The sequence below is a fragment of the Scyliorhinus torazame genome, chromosome 27 (assembly GCF_047496885.1).
Source record: "Scyliorhinus torazame isolate Kashiwa2021f chromosome 27, sScyTor2.1, whole genome shotgun sequence".
NCBI classification, from domain to species: domain Eukaryota; kingdom Metazoa; phylum Chordata; class Chondrichthyes; order Carcharhiniformes; family Scyliorhinidae; genus Scyliorhinus; species Scyliorhinus torazame.
Genome location: NC_092733.1, coordinates 2174728 through 2198193, shown reverse-complemented (window position 1 = coordinate 2198193; position 23466 = coordinate 2174728). Strand labels below are relative to the sequence as shown.

At 51.3% G+C, this 23466-nt stretch overlaps 1 protein-coding gene across 3 annotated transcripts in view; it reads right to left on the bottom strand.

Annotated features, from left to right (window-relative positions):
- The window catches only part of LOC140403126 (3',5'-cyclic-AMP phosphodiesterase 4B-like), a 965446-nt gene that overhangs the window by 771883 nt on the left and 170097 nt on the right, over positions 1-23466 (bottom strand). For all 3 annotated transcript variants that reach the window (XM_072490777.1, XM_072490775.1, XM_072490776.1), the window contains exon 3: positions 20773-21027. In XM_072490777.1, coding sequence (XP_072346878.1) covers positions 20773-20814 — 42 coding nt within the window. In that variant the 5' untranslated portion in view covers positions 20815-21027. The remainder of the gene's footprint in view (positions 1-20772; positions 21028-23466) is intronic.

Sequence of the window (23466 nt, the reverse complement as noted above, 5' to 3'; positions counted from 1 at the left end):
GGAGCGTGTCGAAATCCTCTTCATCCTCGGGTGGGAGAAAGGGGAGGACGGATTGTCCTGGAGCGGGGGCTGCGGTGGGGTGCGCCGGAGGAGGGGAGGGTGGCGCCGGGAAAGGGGGGGGGGGGGTGGTGTGTGGGGACCCAGCTGGTGCCAGATCCCTGAGGGAGAGTGTGTCTTGGTGGCCGTCGGGGTACGAGGCGTACTGCGGATTCGCATGGAGTAGCTGTACTCTCTCAACCAACGGGTCCGCCTTGTGGAGCCGCACGTGCTTGTGGAGGAGAGCGGGTCCTGGAGCTGCCAGCCACGTTGGGAGCGAAACCCCGGAGGTGGACTTCCTACTTCCAGGGGAAGGCAAAGAGACATTCATGGGGGGTTTCGTTGGTCGCGGTGCACAGGAGCGACCGAATGGTGTGAAGTGCGTCGGGGAGGACCGCCTGCCAGCGGGAGACCGGGAGATTTTTGGACCGTAGGGCCAGCTGGACGGCCTTCCAGACCGTCCCATTCTCCTGCTCCACCTGCCCGTTTCCCCTGGGGTTGTAGCTGGTCGTCCTGCTCGAGGCAATGCCCCTGTTGAGCAGGTACTGGCTCAGCTCCTCGCTCATAAATGACGATCCTCGGTCGCTGTGGACGTAGGCGGGGAAACCGAACAGAGCGAAGATGGTGTTGAGGGCTTTGATGATGGTGGCAGACGTCATATCGGGGCATGGGACGGCGAATGGGAATCGGGAATACTCGTCGACCACATTAAGAAAGTACATGTTGCGGTCGGTGGAGGGGAGGTCCCCTTTGAGGTCCACGCTGAGGTGTTCAAAGGGGCGGGAGGCCTTTACCAGGCGAGCAAGGTCTGGCCGGTAGAAGTGCCGTTTACACTCCGCGCATATCTGGCAGTCTCTGGTGATAGCCCTGACTTCCTCGATGGAGTAGGGCAGATTGCGGGCCTTAATGAAGTGGTAAAAGCGGGTGACTCCCGGGTGACAGAGATCGTCGTGCAGGGTCCGGGGTCGGTCCACTTGTGTGCTGGCACATGTACCTCAGGACAGGGCATCGGGGGGCTCGTTGAGCTTACTGGGGCTATACAAAATCTCGTAATTGTAGGTGGAGAGCTCAATCCTCCACCTCAAGATTTTATCATTTTTGATCTTACCCCGCTGTGTGTTGTTAAACATGGAGGCAACCGACCGTTGGTCAGTGAGGAGAGTGAATCGCCTGCCGGCCAGATAATGCCTCCAATGTCGCACAGCTTCAACGTCGCTTGGGCCTCCTTTTCGACGGAGGAGTGACGAATTTCAGAGGCATAGAGGGTGCGGGAAAAGAATGCCATGGGCCTGCCTGCCTGGTTGAGGGTGGCAGCCAGAGCGACGTCTGATGCATCGCTCTCAACTTGGAAGGGGAGCGTCTCGTCGTCCGCGTGCATCGCGGCCTTGGCGATGTCGGCCTTGATACGGTTGTAGGCCTGGTGAGCCTCGGCCGTCAGTGGGAAAGCGGTGGATTGAATGAATGGGCGGGCCTTGTCCGCATAGTTTGGGACCCACTGGGCATAACGAAAAGAACCCCAGGCATCGTTTTAGGGCCTTGGGGCAGTGGGGGAGGGGGAATTCCATGAGGGGGCGCATGCGAGGAGACCGAGACTCCATTGGTGACGCCAAAGGGAACCCTAAGGAAATGGTAAAGGCGGCCATCTGCTTCAAACGCAGTGTATGGGCGGTCCGCCTTACGGATGGGGAGCTAGTGGTAAGCAGATTTCAGGTCCACTGTCGAGACGACCCGGTACTGTGCAATCTGATTGGCCATATCAGATATGCGTGGGAGGGGGTACGCGTCGAGCTGCGTGTACCGATTGATGGTCTGACTGTAGTCAACGACCATCCTGTTTTTCTCCCCAGTTTTCATCACTCCCACTTGGGCTCTCCAGGGGCTGTTGCTGCCTCGATGATACCTTCCTGCAGCAGCCGCTGGATCTCAGACCTGATGAAGGTCCAGTCCTGGGCGCTGTACCGTCTGCTCCTGGTGGCGATGGGTTTGCAATCCGGGGCGAGGTTTGCAAACAGGGAAGGCGGATCGACCTTAAGGGTCGCGAGGCTGCAAACAGTAAGGGGTGGTAGGGGCCCACCAAATTTCAGGGTTAGGCTCTGGGGGTTGCACTGGAAGTCCAGGCTGAGTAACAAGGCAGCGCAGAGGATGGGGAGGACATAGAGCCGGAAGCCGCTGAACTCTACGCCCTGGACAGTGAATGTGGCGATGCAGTACCCCCGGATCGCCATGGAGTGGGATCCGGAGGCCAGGGAGATTCTTTGGTTAGCGGGATGTACTGCGAGGGAGCAGCACCTTACCGTATTGGTGTGGATGAAGCTCTCAGTGCTCCCGGAGTCCAGAAGGCAGGATATCTCATGCCCGTCGACTTTCACCTTTGTCGAAGCGGTTGCGAGGTTGTGCGGTCGAGACTGGTCAATTGTGACCGAGGCGAGAGGCAGCTGGTCGTCGGCAATTGCAGGCGATGAGCGGCCTGATGAAGTGCCCGACGGGCAGGGGTCCTGAGGCGGGTAAGATGGCGACGCCCACGGGCCGCACGTGTCCTGGGGCAGGCAAGATGGCGGTGCCCATTGGTTCTGAGGCAAGCAAGATGGCGGCGCCCACGGGCCGCACGTGTTGTGAGTGGAGCAAGATGGCGGCGCCCACGGGCCGCACGTGGTCTGAGGAGAGGAAGATGGCGGCGCCCACTTGCCGCACATGGGGGGTGCAGGGACAATAGCGGCGATTGAGCGGGCCTGGCACACTGCAGCAAAATGTCCCTTCTTGCCACAGGCCTTGCAGAGCACGCTCCGTGCCGGGCAATGCTGCCGGGGGTGTTTTGTCTGTCTGCAGAAGTAGCACTTGGGTCCCCCGGGGTTGGTTGGCTGCCGCGCGGCGCAGGCGTGGGGTTGGCTGGGGGTGGTCGCTGATGGGGTCCACGATGGGGTGGCCGCTGGCGGGGTCCATGATGCACAGGGGGGGTGGGCCGTGCGGTCAGGGGCATAAGCCTGTACGTTGCGTGAGGCGACCGTGAGCGAGAGCGCTAGTTTATTGGTCGTCGCGAGGTCAAGCGTCGCCCCTTCTAAGAGATGCTGGCAGATGTAGTCAGACCCTATGCCCGTAACAAACACGCCTCTCATCAGCAGGTTCGAATGTTCAGTGGCCGAAACGGCCTGGCAGTCACAGTCTCTCACCAGGGCGAGCAGGGCACGCCAGAAATCTTCCAGACTCACCGGGAAGTTGATGCCGCGTGGATAGGAGGTGCCTGGCGTAGATCTTGTTGGTCTGCTGAGCGTATTTCTCCTTCAGTAGCGCCATGGCCTCTGCGTAGGTAGGCGCGTCCTGGACGAGGGGAAAAACGTTGGAACTCAGCCGCATGTACAGAATCTGGAGCTTCTGTGCTTCTGAGATTGGGTCTGGCGCAGACCCGATGTATGCTTCAAAGCAAGCTAGCTAATGTTGGAAGTCCTTTTTGGCGTTGTCTGCTTGAGGATGCAGCTGCAGGCGGTCCGGTTTGATGCGCAGTTCCATCTCTGAAAAATCTCTGTGTAATAAATTGATGCACTATCAATTACGACGAGACGAGAGTAGAATGTAATCGAGGCTTTATTACACAGAGATGTGTGGCCTTCTACAGCAGCTTACGAAATGGCTGCTGTTCGGAGAGCACACACATTTATACTCTGCCTATTGGGCGGAGCCAGCAGGCAGGGATCTACCCCCGTACCTGTAGTACAGGGGCCTTACCGTAATACCCATATATACAATATAACACATGTGAGAAATATGAGAATGATTAGAGCGAGGGTAGGTCCGATCAAGGACAGTAGCGGGAGATTGTGTATTGAGTCTGAAGAGATCGGAGAGGTCTTGAACGAGTACTTTTCTTCTGTATTTACAAATGAGAGGGGCCATATTGTTGGAGAGGACAGTGTGAAACAGATTGGTAAGCTCGAGGAAATACTTGTTAGGAAGGAAGATGTGTTGGGCATTTTGAAAAACTTGAGGATAGACAAGTCCCCCGGGCCTGACGGGATATATCCAAGGATTCTATGGGAAGCAAGAGATGAAATTGCAGAGCTGTTGGCAATGATCTTTTCGTCCTCACTGTCAACAGGGGTGGTACCAGGGGATTGGAGAGTGGCGAATGTCGTGCCCCTGTTCAAAAAAGGGACTAGGGATAACCCTGGGAATTACAGGCCAGTTAGTCTTACTTCGGTGGTAGGCAAAGTAATGGAAAGGGTACTGAAGGATAGGATTTCTGAGCATCTGGAAAGACACTGCTTGATTAGGGATAGTCAGCACGGATTTGTGAGGGGTAGGTCTTGCCTTACAAGTCTTATTGAATTCTTTGAGGAGGTGACCAAGCATGTGGATGAAGGTAAGCAGTGGATGTAGTGTGCATGGATTTTAGTAAGGCATTTGATAAGGTTCCCCATGGTAGGCTTCTGCAGAAAGTAAGGAGGCATGGGATAGTGGGAAATTTGGCCAGTTGGATAATGAACTGGCTAACCGATAGAAGTCAGAGAGTGGTGGTGGATGGCAAATATTCAGCCTGGATCCCAGTTACCAGTGGCGTACCACAGGGATCAGTTCTGGGTCCTCTGCTGTTTGTGATTTTCATTAATGACTTGGATGAGGGAGTTGAAGGGTGGGTCAGTAAATTTGCAGACGATACGAAGATTGGTGGAGTTGTGGATAGTAAGGAGGGCTGTTGCCGGCTACAAAGAGACATAGATAGGATGCAGAGCTGGGCTGAGAAGTGGCAGATGGAGTTTAACCCTGAAAAGTGTGAGGTTGTCCATTTTGGAAGGACAAATATGAATGCGGAATACAGGGTTAACGGTAGAGTTCTTGGCAATGTGGAGGAGCAGAGAGATCTTGGGTCTATGTTCATACATCTTTGAAAGTTGCCACTCAAGTGGATAGAGCTGTGAAGAAGGCCTATGGTGTGCTCGCGTTCATTAACAGAGGGATTGAATTTAAGAGCTGTGAGGTGATGATGCAGCTGTACAAAACTTTGGTATGGCCACATTTGGAGTACTGTGTACAGTTCTGGTCGCCTCATTTTAGGAAGGATGTGGAAGCTTTGGAAAAGGTGCGAAGAAGATTTACCAGGATGTTGCCTGGAATGGAGAGTAGGTCTTACGAGGAAAGGTTGAGGGTGCTAGGCCTTTTCTCATTAGAACGGAGAAGGATGAGGGGCGACTTGATAGAGGTTTATAAGATGATCAGGGGAATAGATAGAGTAGACAGTCAGAGACTTTTTCCCCGGGTGGAACAAACCATTACAAGGGGACATAAATTTAAGGTGAAAGGTGGAAGATATAGGAGGGATATCAGAGGTAGGTTCTTTACCCAGAGTAGTGGGGGCATGGAATGCACTGCCTGTGGAAGTAGTTGAGTCGGAAACATTAGGGACCTTCAAGCAGCTATTGGATAGGTACATGGATTACGGTAAAATGATATAGTGTAGATTTATTTGTTCTTAAGGGCAGCACGGTAGCATTGTGGATAGCACAATTGCTTCACAGCTCCAGGGTCCCTGAGTCGATTCCGGCTTGGGTCACTGTCTGTGCGGAGTCTGCACGTCCTCCCCGTGTCTGCGTGGGTTTCCTCCGGGTGCTCCGGTTTCCTTCCACAGTCCAAAGATGTGCAGGTTAGGTGGATTGGCCATGATAAATTGCCCTTAGTGTCCAAAATTGCCCTTGGTGTTGGGTGGAGGTGTTGAGTTTGGGTAGGGTGCTCTTTCCAAGAGCCGGTGCAGACTCAAAGGGCCGAATGGCCTCCTTCTGCACTGTAAATTCAATGATAATCTATGATTAATCTAGGACAAAGGTTCGGCACAACATCGTGGGCCGAAGGGCCTGTTCTGTGCTGTAATTTCTATAATACAGCAGTGGTGACTACCACACACAGATTGGAAAAGGAAATTAAAACAACAGGAATACTAATATAATAACTTTGCATCAGCAACGCTGTTTATAATAATAATAATAATCTTTATTGTCACAAGTAGGCTTACATTAACACTGCAATGAAGTTACTGTGAAAAGCCCCTCGTCGCCACATTCCGGAGTCTCTTTGGGTACACGGAGGGAGAATTCAGATTATCCAATTCACCTAATAAGCACATCTTTCGGGACTTGTGGGAGGAAACCGGAGCACCCAGAGGAAACCCACACAGACACGGGGAGGTTGTGCAGACTCCGCACAGGCAGTGACCCAAGCCGGGATTCAAACCCGGGTCCCTGGCGCTGTGAAGCAACAGTGCTAACCACTGTGCCACCCATTGGCAACATAAGGAGTAAAATGATGAAGTTTACAAAGGAAGCAGGACCAGGGCAGAAGTTGAAAGCAGAGATGATTAAAGGGCCCCGGGTTTCCTTCAGTAAACTCCAATCACTTGTTTAAAATTAGACTATTAAAAGATGCCTGTCCCATTAACAATGACTGGTGGATGCCATGTTTTATAGTAAGGTGACTTGTTTTTACCCATTGTGTGCTGCAGATACAGCTGGATTGTATGTGTACTGGGTTTGATACAAGATGCAGCAATCTGTGAGAAGAGCTGAAACAATGCAGTCCCCCTTTCTTTTTAAAAAAATATTTTAATTCAAATTTTTACATATTTTCAACAAACCCCATCCCCTTACAGAAATAAGAAAAAAACAAAGAACACATAAATAAACCTCTTATGCAGTCCCCCTTTCAATAAGCAAACCAGATTTACTAATCCAGTCAAGAGATGGAAACTGCAGAAGGAGCACTTGTAATTCCAGGCCCAGACGAAGCACCATCTGACAGTAGATACATCCTCCACAGAGACAGAATACAAATGGGGTTTCCATCTATCCAGAAATAAAGCACCTTATCAAAATTCATAGCCGAGATTTGTCATCTTTTCAAACTTTGATGCTTAGACCTTTTCATTTATTTTGAATTTAGATAAATGATGTGGTTTTCTTCACGGATTTATCAGAGCTCAGGATCTCATCCCTTGTAGTTCAGCTTTCTGTTCACCAGATGGAATCCCAGCCCTGCAGCTTTCAACATTCACGATCCAAAGCTGACTTTCCACAGCCTTTCAACACACCATGAACAATTTGCATTTAGATACCTCATTTATCAAAAGGAACACACCAGGGATTTTCATCAATAAGGGAAAGACTACCAAATGTAGGAGGTAAGGAGTTGCGAACAAAAGTCCCACTCGCCGGGGGGAATTTTTAATGGCTCACTGTATTTTATAACCCTGCCCCCACTGTGACCCCCTGGGGGGGGAGCCGCCTTGGGTTACCAGGGAGGTTTTGCAGGAGTTTATAAGAGCAGTGTAGTAAGTTCCTACTTTAAGTTGCAACATTCAGCGCCATTCCACTTTAACGTTGTGGATATATCGGGGCCAGTTTACACTTCCGCCTCATTTTATGCCAGGGCCAACACAGCACCATCTGACCCGATCAATGCTATTTTGGAGCGGCCTTTCTCGCTCCTTGGATCTCTCCACTCGCTGACTCTGCCGCACCCCAATTCTCTCTCACTTGCTGCTTCCCTTCCTAACCCTCCCACTCGTCGCTTCAGCATCACGGGAACGGTGTCCTCGCAGTCAGCGTCACGGTGAAGCAGTCTGGGAAGAATGTCCTGAAGTCAGTGTCACAGTGAAGCAGTCTGGGAACGGTGTGCTCACAGTCAGCGTCACAGTGAAGCAGTCTAGGAATGGGGTCCTCGTAGTCAGCATCACCGTGCAGCAGTCTGGGAATGGTGTCTTCGCAGTCAGCGTCACAGTGAAGCAGTCTGGGAATGGTGTCCTTGCAGTCAGCGTCACAGAGCAGCAGTCTGGGAATGATGTCCTCGCAGTCAGCGTCACAGTGAAGCAGTCTGGGATCAGTGTCCTGCAGTCAGTATCACAGTGAAGCAGTCTGGGAACAGTGTCCTTGAAGTCAGCGTCACAGTGAAGCAGTCTGGGAACGGTGTCCTCGCAGTCAGTGTCATGGTGAAGCAGTCTGGGAAGAATGTCCTGCAGTCAGTGTCACAGTGAAGCAGTCTGGGAACAGTGTGCTCACAGTCAGCGTCACAGTGAAGCAGTCTGGGAACGATGTCCTCACAGTCAGCGTCACAGTGAAGCAGTCTGGGAACGATGTCCTCACAGTCAGCGTCACAGTGAAGCAGTCTGAGATGAGTGTCCTGCAGTTGGCATCACAGTGAAGCAGATTGAGAAGAGAGTCCTGCAATGAGAATCGAAGTGAAGAGTATCTTGCAGTCACTCATAACTATTCTAAAAAAGCTTCTTCACACTGCATCTGCACGGCTACAGCACATGGTGCTAAAGCTACAATGCTGCAACTTCCGTCATCTACAAACGTGGTAAGGAGCTGTACCTGGTTGATGCCCTTTCTACCCACTGCTGATCAAGCAGGTCATGAGTGGGACATCAACATCATGACTAAAGAAATGCTCTCCTCTCATAGAATCCAGGAGCTGAAATATGACCGACAGGCAGATATCACATGCAGACAGCTTCACAATGTTATCATGAATGCTGGTCCAGGTCCTCAAGGGAGCTTACCCATGAGCTCCATACATTGTTTGTCATTAGAGATGAGCTAACCTACAAGACTGATATGGTGTGCCCAGCAAACTGTCATAATCTCTCTGCAGAGTTACGATGCCCAGCAGTTCCACCAAGGGTACCCTGGGTTGGGTACAAGCAAGTACCCAAGTCCTCTTAAGGGAGGGAAGTTTTGGGGTTTTAGTTTTAGCTGAATTTGCTTGCCGTTGGGGATAGGACATCGGCGAGTGAACATCTGTCAACTCTGTCAGAGGAAAGCTGGACAGGGCAAGAAGGTCGCAAAAAAACAGGTAAAGTCCAGATAACCACAGAATTGGGACAGAAAGAGTGTCTTAATAAGCTTGAGGCTGAAGATACTGGAACAGAAAACTGTTCTGTAAAGTTAGGCAGAGCTGAGAAGAGGCCGAGTTTAAGAGACTGCTGCAGTCGCCAGATTTTAGGGGTCAATCAAACATTTGGTGCCATTTTAATACAGTCTGCGAATGAACTGTTCAAGCAACTGTGAAGTCAAATAAATCCTGAATAGCTGTAAAACCTGCAAACAAAACTTTGATGGAAGCAGTGAGAGAGAGCACTGTTTAAGATTTGAAAGTGAGTCTTTTTGAAAGCGGAATTTGAAACAACCCGTGAGGCAAAGTGGCTGACAGTATAAGAATCATCAGGGGCATTCTGAGGAGAAATCCACAGACACTCACTGGGTTCACAGCGGAGTGTGAGTTTTGCCACAGCCAGCTTGAACGTTTAAAAGGACTTTGTGTTACTGAGACCATTGTATCTTAAGATGTACTTTGTAATCTGTATTGACCTTAAAATCTGTATATATTTGTGAAGCTAAGTGGGGGTGGGGGGTGGGGGGGGGTTAAAGGACTATTGTACTATAATTAACCTTTTCATATTTAATTTTAAAAAAATTCTTGTGGATAAAACTGATTAGCGGTCCTGTGACTCTGCTCCTCCATACTTCCTAAACAAAAGTAAATGTTCCGATGTTTTGAGTCAGGATTGTATTTCGGGAACTTCCCGTCCAGTTCTAATATCAGCTGGGATCATAACACAATGAAGAGGCGGTTGGTCACGCGGCTAGTAAACACCAGGACTGGTTTGATGGGAATGTCCAGGAGCTGATCATTAAGCTGCAAGTCAAGGCTTTTCTGAACCTGAAACAGCAACTCAACTCGAGAGTGAGGAAACAGCTCCACACATGGCTGAATTCGCTATCCCAGAGTACGGTGGATGCTGGGACAGTGGGTGACTTTAAGAAGGAATTAGACAGATTTTTAATTGGTAATGGGATGAAGGGTTATGGAGAACGGGCAGGACGGTGGAGTTGAGGCCAGGATGGGATCAGCCATGATCACATTGAGGATGTTAGGCCCGGGAGGCTAAATTGCCGTCACCCGCTCCGACGTCATGTGTTCTGGGGAGGAGATGCCTTGGTCTGTAACATTGTAGGTAACAGATGAGGTACATATCATAGAATGGCGGAGCACTCGATGGGCCGAATGGCCTAATTCTGCTCCTATATCTTATGAACTTATAAAATCTGAGGTCCAGAAAAAACACGCGACCTAAAGAACAGATGGTGGGTGGAGAAAGTACAGGAGATCCTTCAGTTAGCTGATAAACATGATACGCAACTTTTCTTTAGTGCAGTCGAGACTACTGTTACGATACCGAACCGGACCCCAACTGTTATTAGAACCCCAAACAATTGTTCAATTTGTAAAACTGTGAGGAAAGGAAAATACACCCCAGATGTGATGGCTCTGACCAAAAGGTATCATTTATGTTAAAACAAACTTTAATTTAAACACATTATCATATTAACACCAAAGAAATAGCTTTAGAATTATCAATTAAACAGTTCTTTTTAAAAAAAAATATATTTATTAAAGTTTTTTAACACAATTTTTCACCCTTACAAACAATAACCCCCCCCACCCTCGTAAAATAATAACAAGAAATCGCACAGAGCAAGATATATACATGGCAAAATGATATATTACACAGCTTTGTACACTGGCTCTCTCCCGCACGTGCCAGTTTCCCCAATCCTTCATGTGCTCTCTTGCTCATCCACCCTCCCAGGCAAGCCCCCATTCCCCCCCCTCCCCCCAGGACTGCCCCCCCCCTAGGTTGCTGCTGCTGCTGACCGACCTTCCTCTAACGCTCCGCGAGATAGTCTAGGAACGGTTGCCACCGCCTGTAGAACCCCTGCGCAGACCCTCTCAAGGCAAACTTCATCCTCTCCAACTTTATGAACCCAGCCATATCATTTATCCAGGCCTCCAGGCTGGGGGGCTTCGCCTCCTTCCACATTAGCAAGATCCTTCGCCGGGCTACTAGGGACGCAAAGGCCAGAATGCCGGCCTCTTTCGCCTCCTGCACTCCCGGCTCGTCCACTACTCCGAATATTGCTAGCCCCCAGCTTGGCTTGACCCGGACTTTCACCACCTGAGATATTGCTCCCGCCACTCCTGTCCAGAACCCCTCCAGTGCCGGGCATGACCAAAACATGTGGACATGGTTCGCCGGGCTGCCTGAGCACCTTCCACATCTGTCCTCTACCCCAAAGAACCTACTCAACCTTGCCCCCGTCAAGTGCGCTCTGTGAACCACCTTAAATTGTATCAGGCTGAGCCTGGCACACGAGGAGGAGGAATTAACCCTACCTAGGGCATCAGCCCACAGACCTTCCTCAATCTCCTCCCCCAGTTCCTCCTCCCATTTACCCTTCAGCTCCTCTACCAGCGCTTCCCCCTCTTCTTTCATCTCCTGGTATATTGCCGACACCTTGCCCTCCCCGACCCATACACCCGAGATCACCCTGTCTTGAATTTCTTGTGCCGGGAGCAACGGGAATTCCCTCACCTGTTGCCTCACAAACGCCCTCACCTGCATATAAATAAAAGCATTTCCCGGGGGTATCTCAAACTTCTCCTCCAGTGCCCCTAGGCTCGCAAACGTCCCGTCAATGAACAGGTCCCCCATTCTTCTAATCCCCGCCCGATGCCAGCTCTGAAACCCCCCGTCCATCCTCCCTGGGACAAACCGGTGGTTACCCCTGATCGGGGACCACACCGAGGCTCCCATTGCACCCCTGTGCCGTCTCCACTGGCCCCAGATCCTTAGCGTTGCTGCCACCACTGGGCTCGTGGTGTACCTTGTCGGCGAGAGCGGCAGCGGTGCCGTCACCAACGCCCCCAGGCTCGTTCATTTACAAGACGCCATCTCCATCCTCTTCCATGCCACCCCTTCTCACTCCATCACCCACTTGCGGATCATTGCCACATTTGCTGCCCAGTAGTAGCTCCCTAGGTTTGGCAGCGCCAACCCTCCTCGGTCCCTACTGCGTTCCAGGAACCCTCTCCTTACCCTCGGGGTCCTATTCGCCCACACAAACCCCATAATACTCCCACCTACTCTCTTAAAAAAGGCCTTGGTGATCACGATGGGAAGGCACTGAAACACAAACAGAAACCTCGGAAGGACCACCATTTTGACCGACTGCACTCTCCCCGCTAGCGAGAGCGGTAACATGTCCCATCTTTTGAAGTCCTCCTCCATTTGCTCCACCAGCCTCGTCAGATTCAGATTATGTAGGGCCCCCCAACTCCTGGCTATCTGGATCCCCAGGTACCGAAAGCTCCCCTCCGCCCTCCTCAGCAGTAGATCCCCTAACCCTCTTTCTTGGTCCCCTGCCTGTAGTACAAAGAGCTCACTCTTCCCTACATTAAGCTTATAGCCCGAAAACTCCCCAAACTCCCTTAAGAGACTGCATGACCTCCACCATCCCCTCCATTGGATCCGCCACGTACAACAACAGGTCATCCGCATAAAGCGACACCGGATGCTCTTCTCCCCCTTGGACCACCCCCCTCCATTTCCTAGACTCCCTCAATGGCATGGCCAAGGGTTCGATCGCCAATGCAAACAACAGGGGGCAAACAACACCCCTGCCTCGTCCCTCGGTACAGCCGAAAGTACTCCGACCTCCGCCGGTTCGTCACTACACTCGCCACCGGGGCTCTGTAAACTAGCTTAACCCAACTGATGAACCCTCCCCCAAACCCAAACCTACGCAGCACCTCCCAGAGGTACTCCCACTCTACTTGGTCAAAGGCCTTCTCCGCGTCCATAGCTGCCACTATCTCCGCCTCTCCCTCCTCCGATGACATCATTATCACGTTTAAGAGCCGCCGCACATTGGTGTTCAATTGCCTGCCCTTTACGAATCCCGTCTGGTCCTCGTGAATCACCCCCGGGACACAGTCCTCGATCCTCGTGGCCAGCACTTTTGCCAGCAACTTAGCATCCACATTGAGGAGCGAGATCGGCCTGTACGATCCACATTGCCATGGGTCCTTGTCCCGCTTTAGGATCAAATAAATTGTCGCTTCCGACATTGTCGGGGGCAGGGTCCCCATCCCTCTTGCCTCATTAAAGGTCCTCACTAGTAGCGGGGCCAACAGGTCTACGTACTTACTGTAGAACTCCACCGGGAACCCGTCTGGTCCCGGGGCCTTCCCCGCCTGCATGCTCCCCAAACCCTTGCTCAGCTCCTCCAACCCAATTGGTGCCCCCAAACCAGCCACCACTTGCTCCTCCACCCTCGGGAATCTCAGTTGGTCTAGGAATCGTTTCATCTCCTCTTCCCCCGCTGGGGGCTGGGATCTGTACAGCTCTTCATCGAAGGCCTTGAATACCTTGTTTATTTTCGTCGCACTCCGCACCGTGGCTCCCCTTCCATCTTTGACTCCCCCTATTTCCCTCGCTGCCATCCTCTTACGGAGCTGGTGTGCCAGCATCCGACTAGCCTTTTCCCCATACTCGTAGGTCGCCCCCTGCGCCTTCCTCCACTGTGCCTCTGCCTTCCCTGTGGTCAACAGGTCAAACTCCGTCTGGAGCCGTCGTCTTTCCCAAGTAATCTCTCCTCCGGGGCCTCTGCGTATCTCCTGTCCACTCTAAAAATCTCCCCCAGTAACCTCTCCCTTTCCATGCCCTCTGTCTTCTCCCTATGAGCCCCGATGGAGATTAGTTCTCCCCTGATCACCCTCTTCAACTCCTCCCATACCACCCCCACCCGCACCTCCCCGTTGTCGTTGGCCTCCAAGTACCTTTCGATGCACCCCCTCACCTTCCCACACACCACCTCATCTGCCAGCAGTCCCACATCCAGCCGCCACAGTGGGCGTTTGTCCCTCTCCTCTCCCAGCTCCAGTTCCACCCAGTGCGGGGCGTGATCCGAAACGGCTATGGCCGAATACTCCGTCCCCTCCACCCTCGGGATGAGCCCCAGCCCAGAACAAAAAAATCCCCTGGGAGTAGGCTTTGTGCACGTGGGAGAAAAAAGAAAATTCCCTGGCCTGCGGCCTTGCAAACCTCCATGGGTCCACTCCCCCCATCTGATCCATAAACCCCCTCAGCACCTTGGCCGCCGCCGGCCTTTTTCCAGTCCTTGATTTGGAGCGGTCCAGTGCTGGGTCCAACACTGTATTTAAGTCCCCTCCCATTATCAGGCCTCCTACCTCCAGGTCCGGAATGCGCCCCAACATGCGCTTCATGAATCCAGCATCATCCCAGTTCGGGGCGTATACATTTACCAACACCACCCACGTCCCCTGCAACCTACCGCTCACCATCACATATCGCCCTCCATTATCCACTACGATATTCTTGGCCTCAAATGACACCCGCTTCCCCACCAATATTACCACCCCTCTATTCTTCGCATCCAGTCCCGAATGGAATACCTGTCCTACCCATCCCTTTCTTAACCTGACCTGGTCCGCCACCTTCAGATGTGTCTCTTGGAGCATGACCACGTCTGCCTTCAGTCCCTTTAAGTGCGCGAACAGTCGGGCCCTCTTCACCGGCCCGTTCAGGCCCCTCACGTTCGACGTTATCAGCCGGATTGGAGGGGCTCTCACCCCCACCCCCAACCCCACCCCACCCCCGCTAGACCCCTGTTTAGCTTTTTTGCTCCTCCCATATCACTCCCGTAAGTCAGCAGACACCTGCTGACCCCGGCTTCCCCCGCTGTCCCATTGACCTCCCCGTGTGGGAGTGTCCCAATCAGTATGCGTTCCTCCATTCCCCTTCCCGCCTTTCTTCCCACGCGCGGGAAAAACCCCGCGCTTTCCAAAGCCTACCCCGCCCCCTCTGGCGCAGCTCCTGTCGCGGCCTTGTTTCTCTCCCCCAGCCCATGTAACATTTCCTGCGCATGATTGACCCCCTATATACAACAACCATCACACATCAAACCTCAAACATCCCCCCCACCCTCACAAACCTTCAGTTTGAGTCCAACTTTTTGGTTTATATGAAGGTCCACGCCTCTTCAGGCGTTTCAAAATAATAGTGTTGGTCCTTGTGTGTGACCCACAGTCGCGCTGGCTGCAGCATTCCAAATCTCACTCCTTTCTGGTGCAACACCGCCTTGGCCCGGTTGAAACCCGCTCTCCGCTTTGCAACCTCCGTACTCCAGTCCGGGTATATTCGGATCTCTGCATTGTCCCACTTACTGCTCCTCTCCTTCTTGGCCCATTTCAGGACCCTCTCTCTGTCCGTGAACCGGTGAAATCTCACCACCATCGCCCTTGGCGGCTCATTTGCCTTGGGCCTCCTCGCCAGCACCCGGTGTGCCCCACCAGCTCCAGCGACCTCGAAGGGGCCTCCGCGCCCATCATCGCCCCGAGCATCGTGCTCGAGTATGCCCCGGCATCGGCCCCCTCCACTCCTTCAGGGAGACCCAGGATCCGCAGGTTCTTTCTCCTCGACCTGTTCTCCAGGTCTTCGAGTCTTCCCGCCCCCCTCTTGTGCAGCGCCTCGTGCTGCTCCACTCTCACCGCCAGGCCCAAGATCTCGTCCTCATTCTCACTGACTCTTTTCTGTACCCCCTGGATCTTTACCTCGTGGGCCTTCTAGGTCATCCCTAGTCCTTCAATTGCCGACAGCATAGGCGCCAGCATCTCCTTCCGCAGCTCCTCGAAGCAGCGCTTGATGAACTCCTGCAGCTCCGGCCCGCACTCCGCTTTGTCCCCGGCCGCCGCCATTTTGCTTTTCTTCCCTCGCTTCTCCCGCTGCTCCAATGCCGCTTTTTTGGCCGTTTCACTTCTGGTCCGGTCCATAAAAGTTGAAGGGGGACCTCTCTCTTCCCTTCCCCACGGGTTGTCTTCGAAAAAAATTCCGTTGGGGCTCCTCTAACAAGCCCGAAAGTCCGTGATAGCGGGAGCTGCCGAATCGTGCGGCTTAGCTCCGCAAAGCCGCAACCGGAAGTCAATTAAACAGTTCTTAAATAAAATAAAAACTTAAACGTACTATCTACCCCGCTACTAATTCTAATTAAGCAACCCAATACAGTTCAAATGCCATTTATAAATAAAGTTAGCAAACAGGTTACTTGCTTAGCTGTGCAGATCTTTGGAGAGAGTTCCTTTCAAGAGAAGATCCAATACATTTCTGCTCAACCTAACAGCGTTTGGCAAAACTGCTGTTCGACTTAAAATCCTATAACAGACTGCAAAACTACAGACAGATTTGGCTTCTCCCATTAATTACATCATCTGTATCTGACTAACTTCCATGGCCGGCTTAGCTAAGACTAAATACAATCCCTCATCAATTACATACACTCCAGGGAATCTCCAGCAATCAAAACAGTATTCCATTAGACCTTTATCTGTAACCAAGTAAGTGGTCAAAATTAATATTTACCTCACCTTTAATGGCTTCTTAATTATAGCGTTAGTTGACATACTGCCAACATGTATTTGGAACCATGATTTTTAATGACATTACAGCAACAGAATATAAAATATAATATGTAACATACAGCCGACATTCATCACACTACCTACGACCCGATGCATCAAAGGCTCAACCCCACTGCAGGCCGAGAATGGAGAGATGCTCATCAAGAATAGAGAGGCAATCAGTGCCCACCAGAAGGAGCATTTTGAAGACCTGCTTTACAGAGACTCTGTGTCTTCAAAGCAAGGATGCTACCCACTTCATTCCGCAGGATGCTACCCACCATCACCTCAGCATAACTCCAACTCGGCATGCGGTAGAAAAGGCCATCTGACGGCCAAAGACCAATAAGGCTCAGGAGCAGATGGAATCCCTGCCAAAACACTGAAACATAGGGCGGGATTCTGCGGGAATAGGCGGGCAACTCCGGCAGGAAGGAGAACAAAGAACAAAGAAAATTACAGCACAGGAACAGGCCCTTCGGCCCTCCCAGCCTGCGCCGATCCAGATCCTCTATCTAAACCGGTCGCCTATTTTCCAAGGATCTACTTCCCTCTGTTCCCCGCCCGTTCATATATCTTAAATGATACTATCGTGCCCGCCTCTACCACCTCCGCTGGCAAAGCGTTCCAGACACCCACCACCCTCTGCGTAAAAAAATTTCCACGCACATCTCCCTTAAACTTTCCCCCTCTCACCTTGAAATTGTGACCCCTTGTAATTGACACCCTCACTCTTGGAAAAAGCTTGTTGCTATCCACCCTGTCCATACCTCTCATAATTTTGTAGACCTCAATCAGGTCCCCCCTCAACCTCCGTCTTTCCAACAAAAACAATCCTAATCTACTCAACCTTTCTTCATAGCTAGCACCTTCCATACCAGGCAACATCATAGAACATAGAACAATACAGCGCAGTACAGGCCCTTCGGCCCACGATGTTGCACCGAAACAAAAGCCATCTAACCTGCACTATGCCATTATCATCCATATGTTTATCCAATAAACTTTTAAATGCCCTCAATGTTGGGCAGCACGGTAGCACAGTGATGAGCACAAATGCTTCACAGCTCCTGGTGAACCTCCTCTGCACCCTCTCTAAAGCACCCACATCCGTCTGGTAATGTGGCGACCAGAACTGCACGCAGTATTCCAAATGTGGCCTAACCAAAGTCCTATACAATTGTAACATGACCTGCCGACTCTTGTACTCAATACCACGTCTGATGAAGGCAAGCATGCTGTATGCCTTCTTGACCACTCTATCGACCTGCGTTGCCACCTTCAGGGTACAATGGACCTGAACTCCCAGATCTCTCTGTACATCAATTTTCCCCAGGACTCTTCCATTGACCGTATAGTCCGCTCGTGAACCACTCCGGTGTCGGGCCGCCCCAAAGGTGCGGAATCCTCCACACCTTCAGGGGCTAGGCCTACGCCGGAGTGGTTTGCGCTGCGCCGGTTGGCGGGGAAGGGGCTTGGCGCCATGCCAAGGTCCGCAGGCCGGCGCATGCGTGGGAGCGCCAGCGTGTGCTGGCGTCATCCCAGCGCATGCGCAAGGGGGGATCATCTCCGCGTCGGCCATCGCGGAGGACTACAGCAGCCGACGAGGAGGAATAGAGTGCCCCCACGGCAAAGGCCCGCCCGCGGATCGGTGGGCCCCAATCGCGGGCCAGGCCACCGTGGGGGCACCTCACGGGGCCAGACCCCCCCGCACCCCCCCCCCCCCGAGGATCCTGGAGATAGCCCGCGCCGCCAGATCCCACCGGTAAGGACCTACTCTAATTTACGCCGGCGGGACCGGCCAAAAACAAGCGGCCACTCGGCCCATCGCGGGCCGGAGAATCGCCAGGAGGGCCGCTGCCAGCGGCCGTCGACCGGCGCGGCGCGATTCCCGCCCCTACCAAATCCCCGGCACGGCCCATAGAATTCCTACAGTGCAGTGGGAGGCCATTCGGCCCATTGAATTTGTACCAATCCTCCTAAGGAGCACCCTATCTAGGGCCAATTCTCCACCCTATCCCCACCTCAACTTTGCAAACTAATGGGTAATATTAAATGGCCAATACACCTAACCTGAAACATCTTTGGACTGTAGGAAGAAACTGGTGTACCCGGAGGAAATCCACACAGACACGGGGAGAAAGTGCCAACTCCACCCAGTCACCCGAGGTCAGAATCGAACCCGAGTCCCTGGCGCTGTCAGACAGCAGTGCTAACCACTGTGGCACCATGCTGCAGAGAAGCACTATTCACATGAATACTCAACTTTATTTCCCTTACCTGGAAGGAGGAAAGCATGCCAGGAGATCTCAGGATCTTCAAGAAAGGTGACAAGTTTGGCTGCAGCAACTACAAAGGAATTTCCCTGCTGACAGCCACAGGGAAGGTCATAGCAAAAGTCCTCCTTAATCTCCTCACTGTGCCTGAAGAACTCCTCCCAAAATCAAATGAGGATTCCACTCACTAAAGGGCACAACAAACTCGATCGTCACTGCACAGCAACTACAAGAGAAATTCAAGGAACAACACCAACCCTTGTACAGGGGTTACTTGGCCTCACAATGGCCTTTGACACTGTTAACCGCAAGGGATTAAGGAGCATCCTCCATTGAACCTCAAATAGCTGTGGTAAGCTGGTATCAGCAAACATGGGTGGCACGGTAGCACAGTGGTTAGCGCTGTTGCTTCAAAGTGTCAGGGACCAGGGTTCGAGTCCCGGCCTGGGTCACTGTACGTTCTCCCCGTGTCTGCGTGGGTTTCCTCCGGGTGCTCCGGTTTCCTCCCACAGTCCAAAAATGTGCGGGCTCGGTGGATTGGTCACACTAAATTGCCCCATAATGTCCAAAGGTTAGGGAAAATCTTACACAGGCTATTTTCTCTCCCTCTCTCAACCAATGCTGGAAGCCGTAGTTTACATCAAAAAGTGTTTGCAGAGCAAACACTTTTTTCTGAGGATAGCGGCAGCTGTTTTTCCAGAGGTTCGATTCCAGCACCCGCTGCTTCAGGATCTCATAATCACATTTACCTACTGTCTTCGATCACTCTTTAAATATATGTTTTATCTCTTTCAGCTTTAAGTCTATTGATCTACACTCCTTCAGAAGTTCCTTTTCTCAGAATTTACAGGTCTTTCATGTTATGGCTAATACTTTTTAAGTAAAAGTGAATGTTACAGACCACCACAGGGATGACCCAATTAATTTCCCCGTGATCCTCATGGAGTACAAACTGGCCCACTGGGGGGCGAAGGCCCACCAGCAGGATAGTTAACTCAGGACCTGAAAAGCTGCAAGGTAGTCCCGACTGAGACTGGGACTGTTATTTGTAAAAACTTTACTTTTGGTAATAGACCTTTGTTTGACTCTCCTTTCCGGACTCCTCTATGACTACGAAAGTAAACGTACTACTTTGCCCCATCTATTTACAACCTATGTTATTTGTGCATGTTGCTTTTAAAACACAATAGTTAACTTCAAGTCTCCTCCCTTATCTTCCTAATGTAAATTTCAATTCAAGCTGCCCACTGGTATTCCATCTTAGCGCTGCTCATCTCCACTTCAAATTATTGGCTTTCACACCTAACATCTTTTTGATGTTCTCAACCTTGCAGTCTATTGTCTTCAGTTTAATTAAGTTAGTCACACTCATACTCCCACACAAAAGCCTGTCGCACAGTATACCACAGTAATATTGGAAAAATATTTTAAAATTGAATATTTCCTCACAGATACATTCCCCACCAACTCTTTGGGCGGAAGGGTGGGTAAACCCCACCATCTGAAAAATCGTGCCCCTTGTTTTTGCTCACACATTATGAAGTGACATTCGGATAAGGTGCCAGACTGCTGTTCCCCTCAGTGAGGGGAGGCAGCCCACCCAGAAGGAAAAACAGTGTGGACCAGTGCTAGTAAGGCCACTATATTACTGGCAATTCTTAATGGTCTGCCAGTGTTACTGATCCAATAAACAGTGTTACTGACACTTTTCTCTAGAACACCAGTTCAGAATTGTGCTCATTCCCCCGTTTAAAACAGGGTCTCGCTGGTACCAGTATTACTGCAACTTCCTTCTGGGCAGGGAACTGTCGTTCCCGGTTAGAGCAGTCTGAAGGACTGTTACCGCCGGTGAGATGCAGCCCAGAGAACTATCACCCCCAATGACAGGCAGCCAGGAGAGCTGTCACCTCCGGTTACAAGGAGATAGCCGGGGAGTTGTTCCCAGTGAAAGGCAGTCCAAGAAGGTCCCATTGTCTCATGGAAGGCAGTCCAGAGAGCTATCCAAGTTAGCTCAGGATTGACTGTCAGAGGAGTGAGCTTCAGAGGGGGAATGAAGATTATTGTGCCGAAGAATCGCTTTTAATGTTTAACATGAAAGCACAACGCAGGATGGAATGCCTCCTTGCTGGAATACATTACATTATTCAGAAATTGTCGTACTTACATCTTCTGCATTCACAGACAGGACACTCCGACTTTTTTTCATTGTGCGTGAGGCTGGTCCAGTCCAGCGACAAGGAGAATGTCTAAACCTCAGCCAGTTCTTTGTGAAAACAATCTGCTGGTCACTTCATCGGGAGTTGCCAGTCCACGTTTCCGCTACATAAAGACTGTGTTGCCTGGCTGCAGCGAGTACTTCTGCCAATTATTGCCAAATTTTCAGCACCAGGTATGAAATGTTTGTAGTTTCTATCACCTCCTGAAAATAAAAAACAAAGAGAATATTATGTGTTTATGTGTAACTGCGTATGCACAAAATTGCTGAGAAATTAAAGCTTTGTGGGCATCCAGGGAGATTTCCTTTCTGTTCCATATGTTGTGTAACGGTAAACCTGCTCCTTACAAACGGCTATATCATTTTGTGTCCATCCCTTCCAACAATCACCCAATCTCTAACCTTCCTTTCTTCCTTAAGATCTTTGAACTTGCATCGTCGCCTTCTCTCACCACTCCATTCAGATCTCCTAATTCTGGATTTCTTCCTGTATACTGCATCAAGACAGGTTACTCAAGCTCACCAGCAATATCCTCTGTAACTAGAATGAGATCTCTCTGTAGGATGTGACATGGTGAATTATATCATTCCCCTCTGCTGCATCTCCCTTGCAGTCCACCTCAAGTGTCCTCGTGAGGTTCCTTTCATGCTGTTTCCAACACAGCTAGAACTCTTTCAACTTCTCTTGCAGCTCCGAATGGTCATCTCCCACAGTCTCCTAAGGTCAATCCTTTATTGCCTTTAAATGTTGTCCTTCAGTGACATCATATTGTGTGCAATTCTGGGTACCATAATTTAGGATGGATGCCAAGGCTTTGGAGCGGTTGTGTAGGAGGTTTATCCTAGGCACTGGGGATTAGAGACTTCAGGGAAAATGAAAAGCACTTTTTTTGATACACATGACCTGAAAGGGTGATGGAAACTGGTTCCCTTGCAGCTTTTAGAAAGTAAGTGGGCATATACATGAAATGAAAAATGAAATGAAAATCGCTTATTGTCACAAGTAGGCTTCAAATGAAGTGACTGTGAAAAGCCCCTAGTCGCCACATTCCGGCGCCTGTTCGGGGAGGCTGGTACGGGAATTGAACCGTACTGCTGGCCTGCCTTGGTCTGCTTTAAAAGCCAGTGATTTAGCTCAGTGTGCTAAACCAGCCCCTAAGAGCACTAATATATAGAATCCATAGAACCCCTGTGGTGTAGAAGGAGGCCATTCGGTCCGTTGGGTCTGCACCGACCCTCTGAAAAAGTACCCCAACAAGGCCCACTCCCATGCCCTATACCTGTAACCCCATCTAACCTGCACATCTTTGGATACTAAGGGGCAATTTAGCCGGGTCAATCCACCTAGTGGGAGAGCTGGAGTTTTGGGACTAAAGTGGACAGTTTCTTCAAAGAGTGGGCCAAATGGATTCTTTCTGTAAGATGACAATTATAGATACAGAGTCAACCTCCACGTGTACACTGATGACACTCACATATTCCCTTGAATATACAGCTATCTCTCTGCCTGTCTGACATTAAGCCGTGGATCAGTCACAATTCCTACAAGTAACTATCAAGAAGACCAAAGTCATTGAATCATAGAATTTACAGTGCAGAAGGAGGCCATTCGGCCCATCGAGTCTGCACCGGCTCTTGGAAAGAGCACTCTACCCATGCCCACATCCCCACCCGATCCCCATAACCCAGTAACCCCACCCAACACTAAAGGCAATTTTGGACACTAAGGGCAATTTATCATGGCCAATCCACCTAACCTGCACATCTTAGTCTGTGGGAGGAAACCGGAGCACCCGGAGGAAACCCACACACACACGGGGAGAATGTGCAGACTCCGCACAGACAATGACCCAAGCCGGGAATCGAACCTGGGACCCTGGAGCTGTGAAGCAATTGTGCTACCCACTGTGCTACCGTGCTGCCCATTGGGCTGGGTTCTCCATTTCAGCGGCAAAGTGCCGGCTCAAACAGTGAATTTGTGGCATTTTGCGACCCGGAAATCAGCGCTGAACCATCACCGATTCCTGTGAGAGGCTCGCAGGGTGAATATTCTGGCTCCCTCACCGAAAATGGCTGGAGAATGGTTGGGTCCCTGGCCGCACATGTGCACAGCGATGACCTGCAGCGGTCGCGGCGTACATCATGGCGTCAGCTGTCCGCAGACCCGCCATCCGCGACCCAACAGGCCACCCCCCCCCCCCCCCACCAGTATCCTCAGTCCTTGCAGAAGCACCCCGGCCAGCGACACAGGTCCTGGCCGGGTTCCCGACCGCTGAGACCGCACGTGTCCCGCAGGGTCCGGAACCCGGCCCATCGGGGGCGGAGTATCATGGGAGGGCCTTCCGATGATGCACCAATGCTGTTGTAATGACGCGCAACGCGATTATGCCATTTCAGAGGGGTGGAACATGGCTGACCACCATCAAACCGGCGCCGGCCCCGATTTGGGCGTTGGAGCCCATTCACTGCCCAATCACCGATTACGATATCGGTGTTGGACAACGGAGAATCCCACCCATTTTTCACCCTTGCTGGGAATTTTGCATTATTCCTCCTCTCCTCCTCTACTGACTGCTCTCCTCTTGCTCCACAAGTGTGCTCTACAGCATATACACTAGCACATGAATTGCAGCAGTCCAAGAA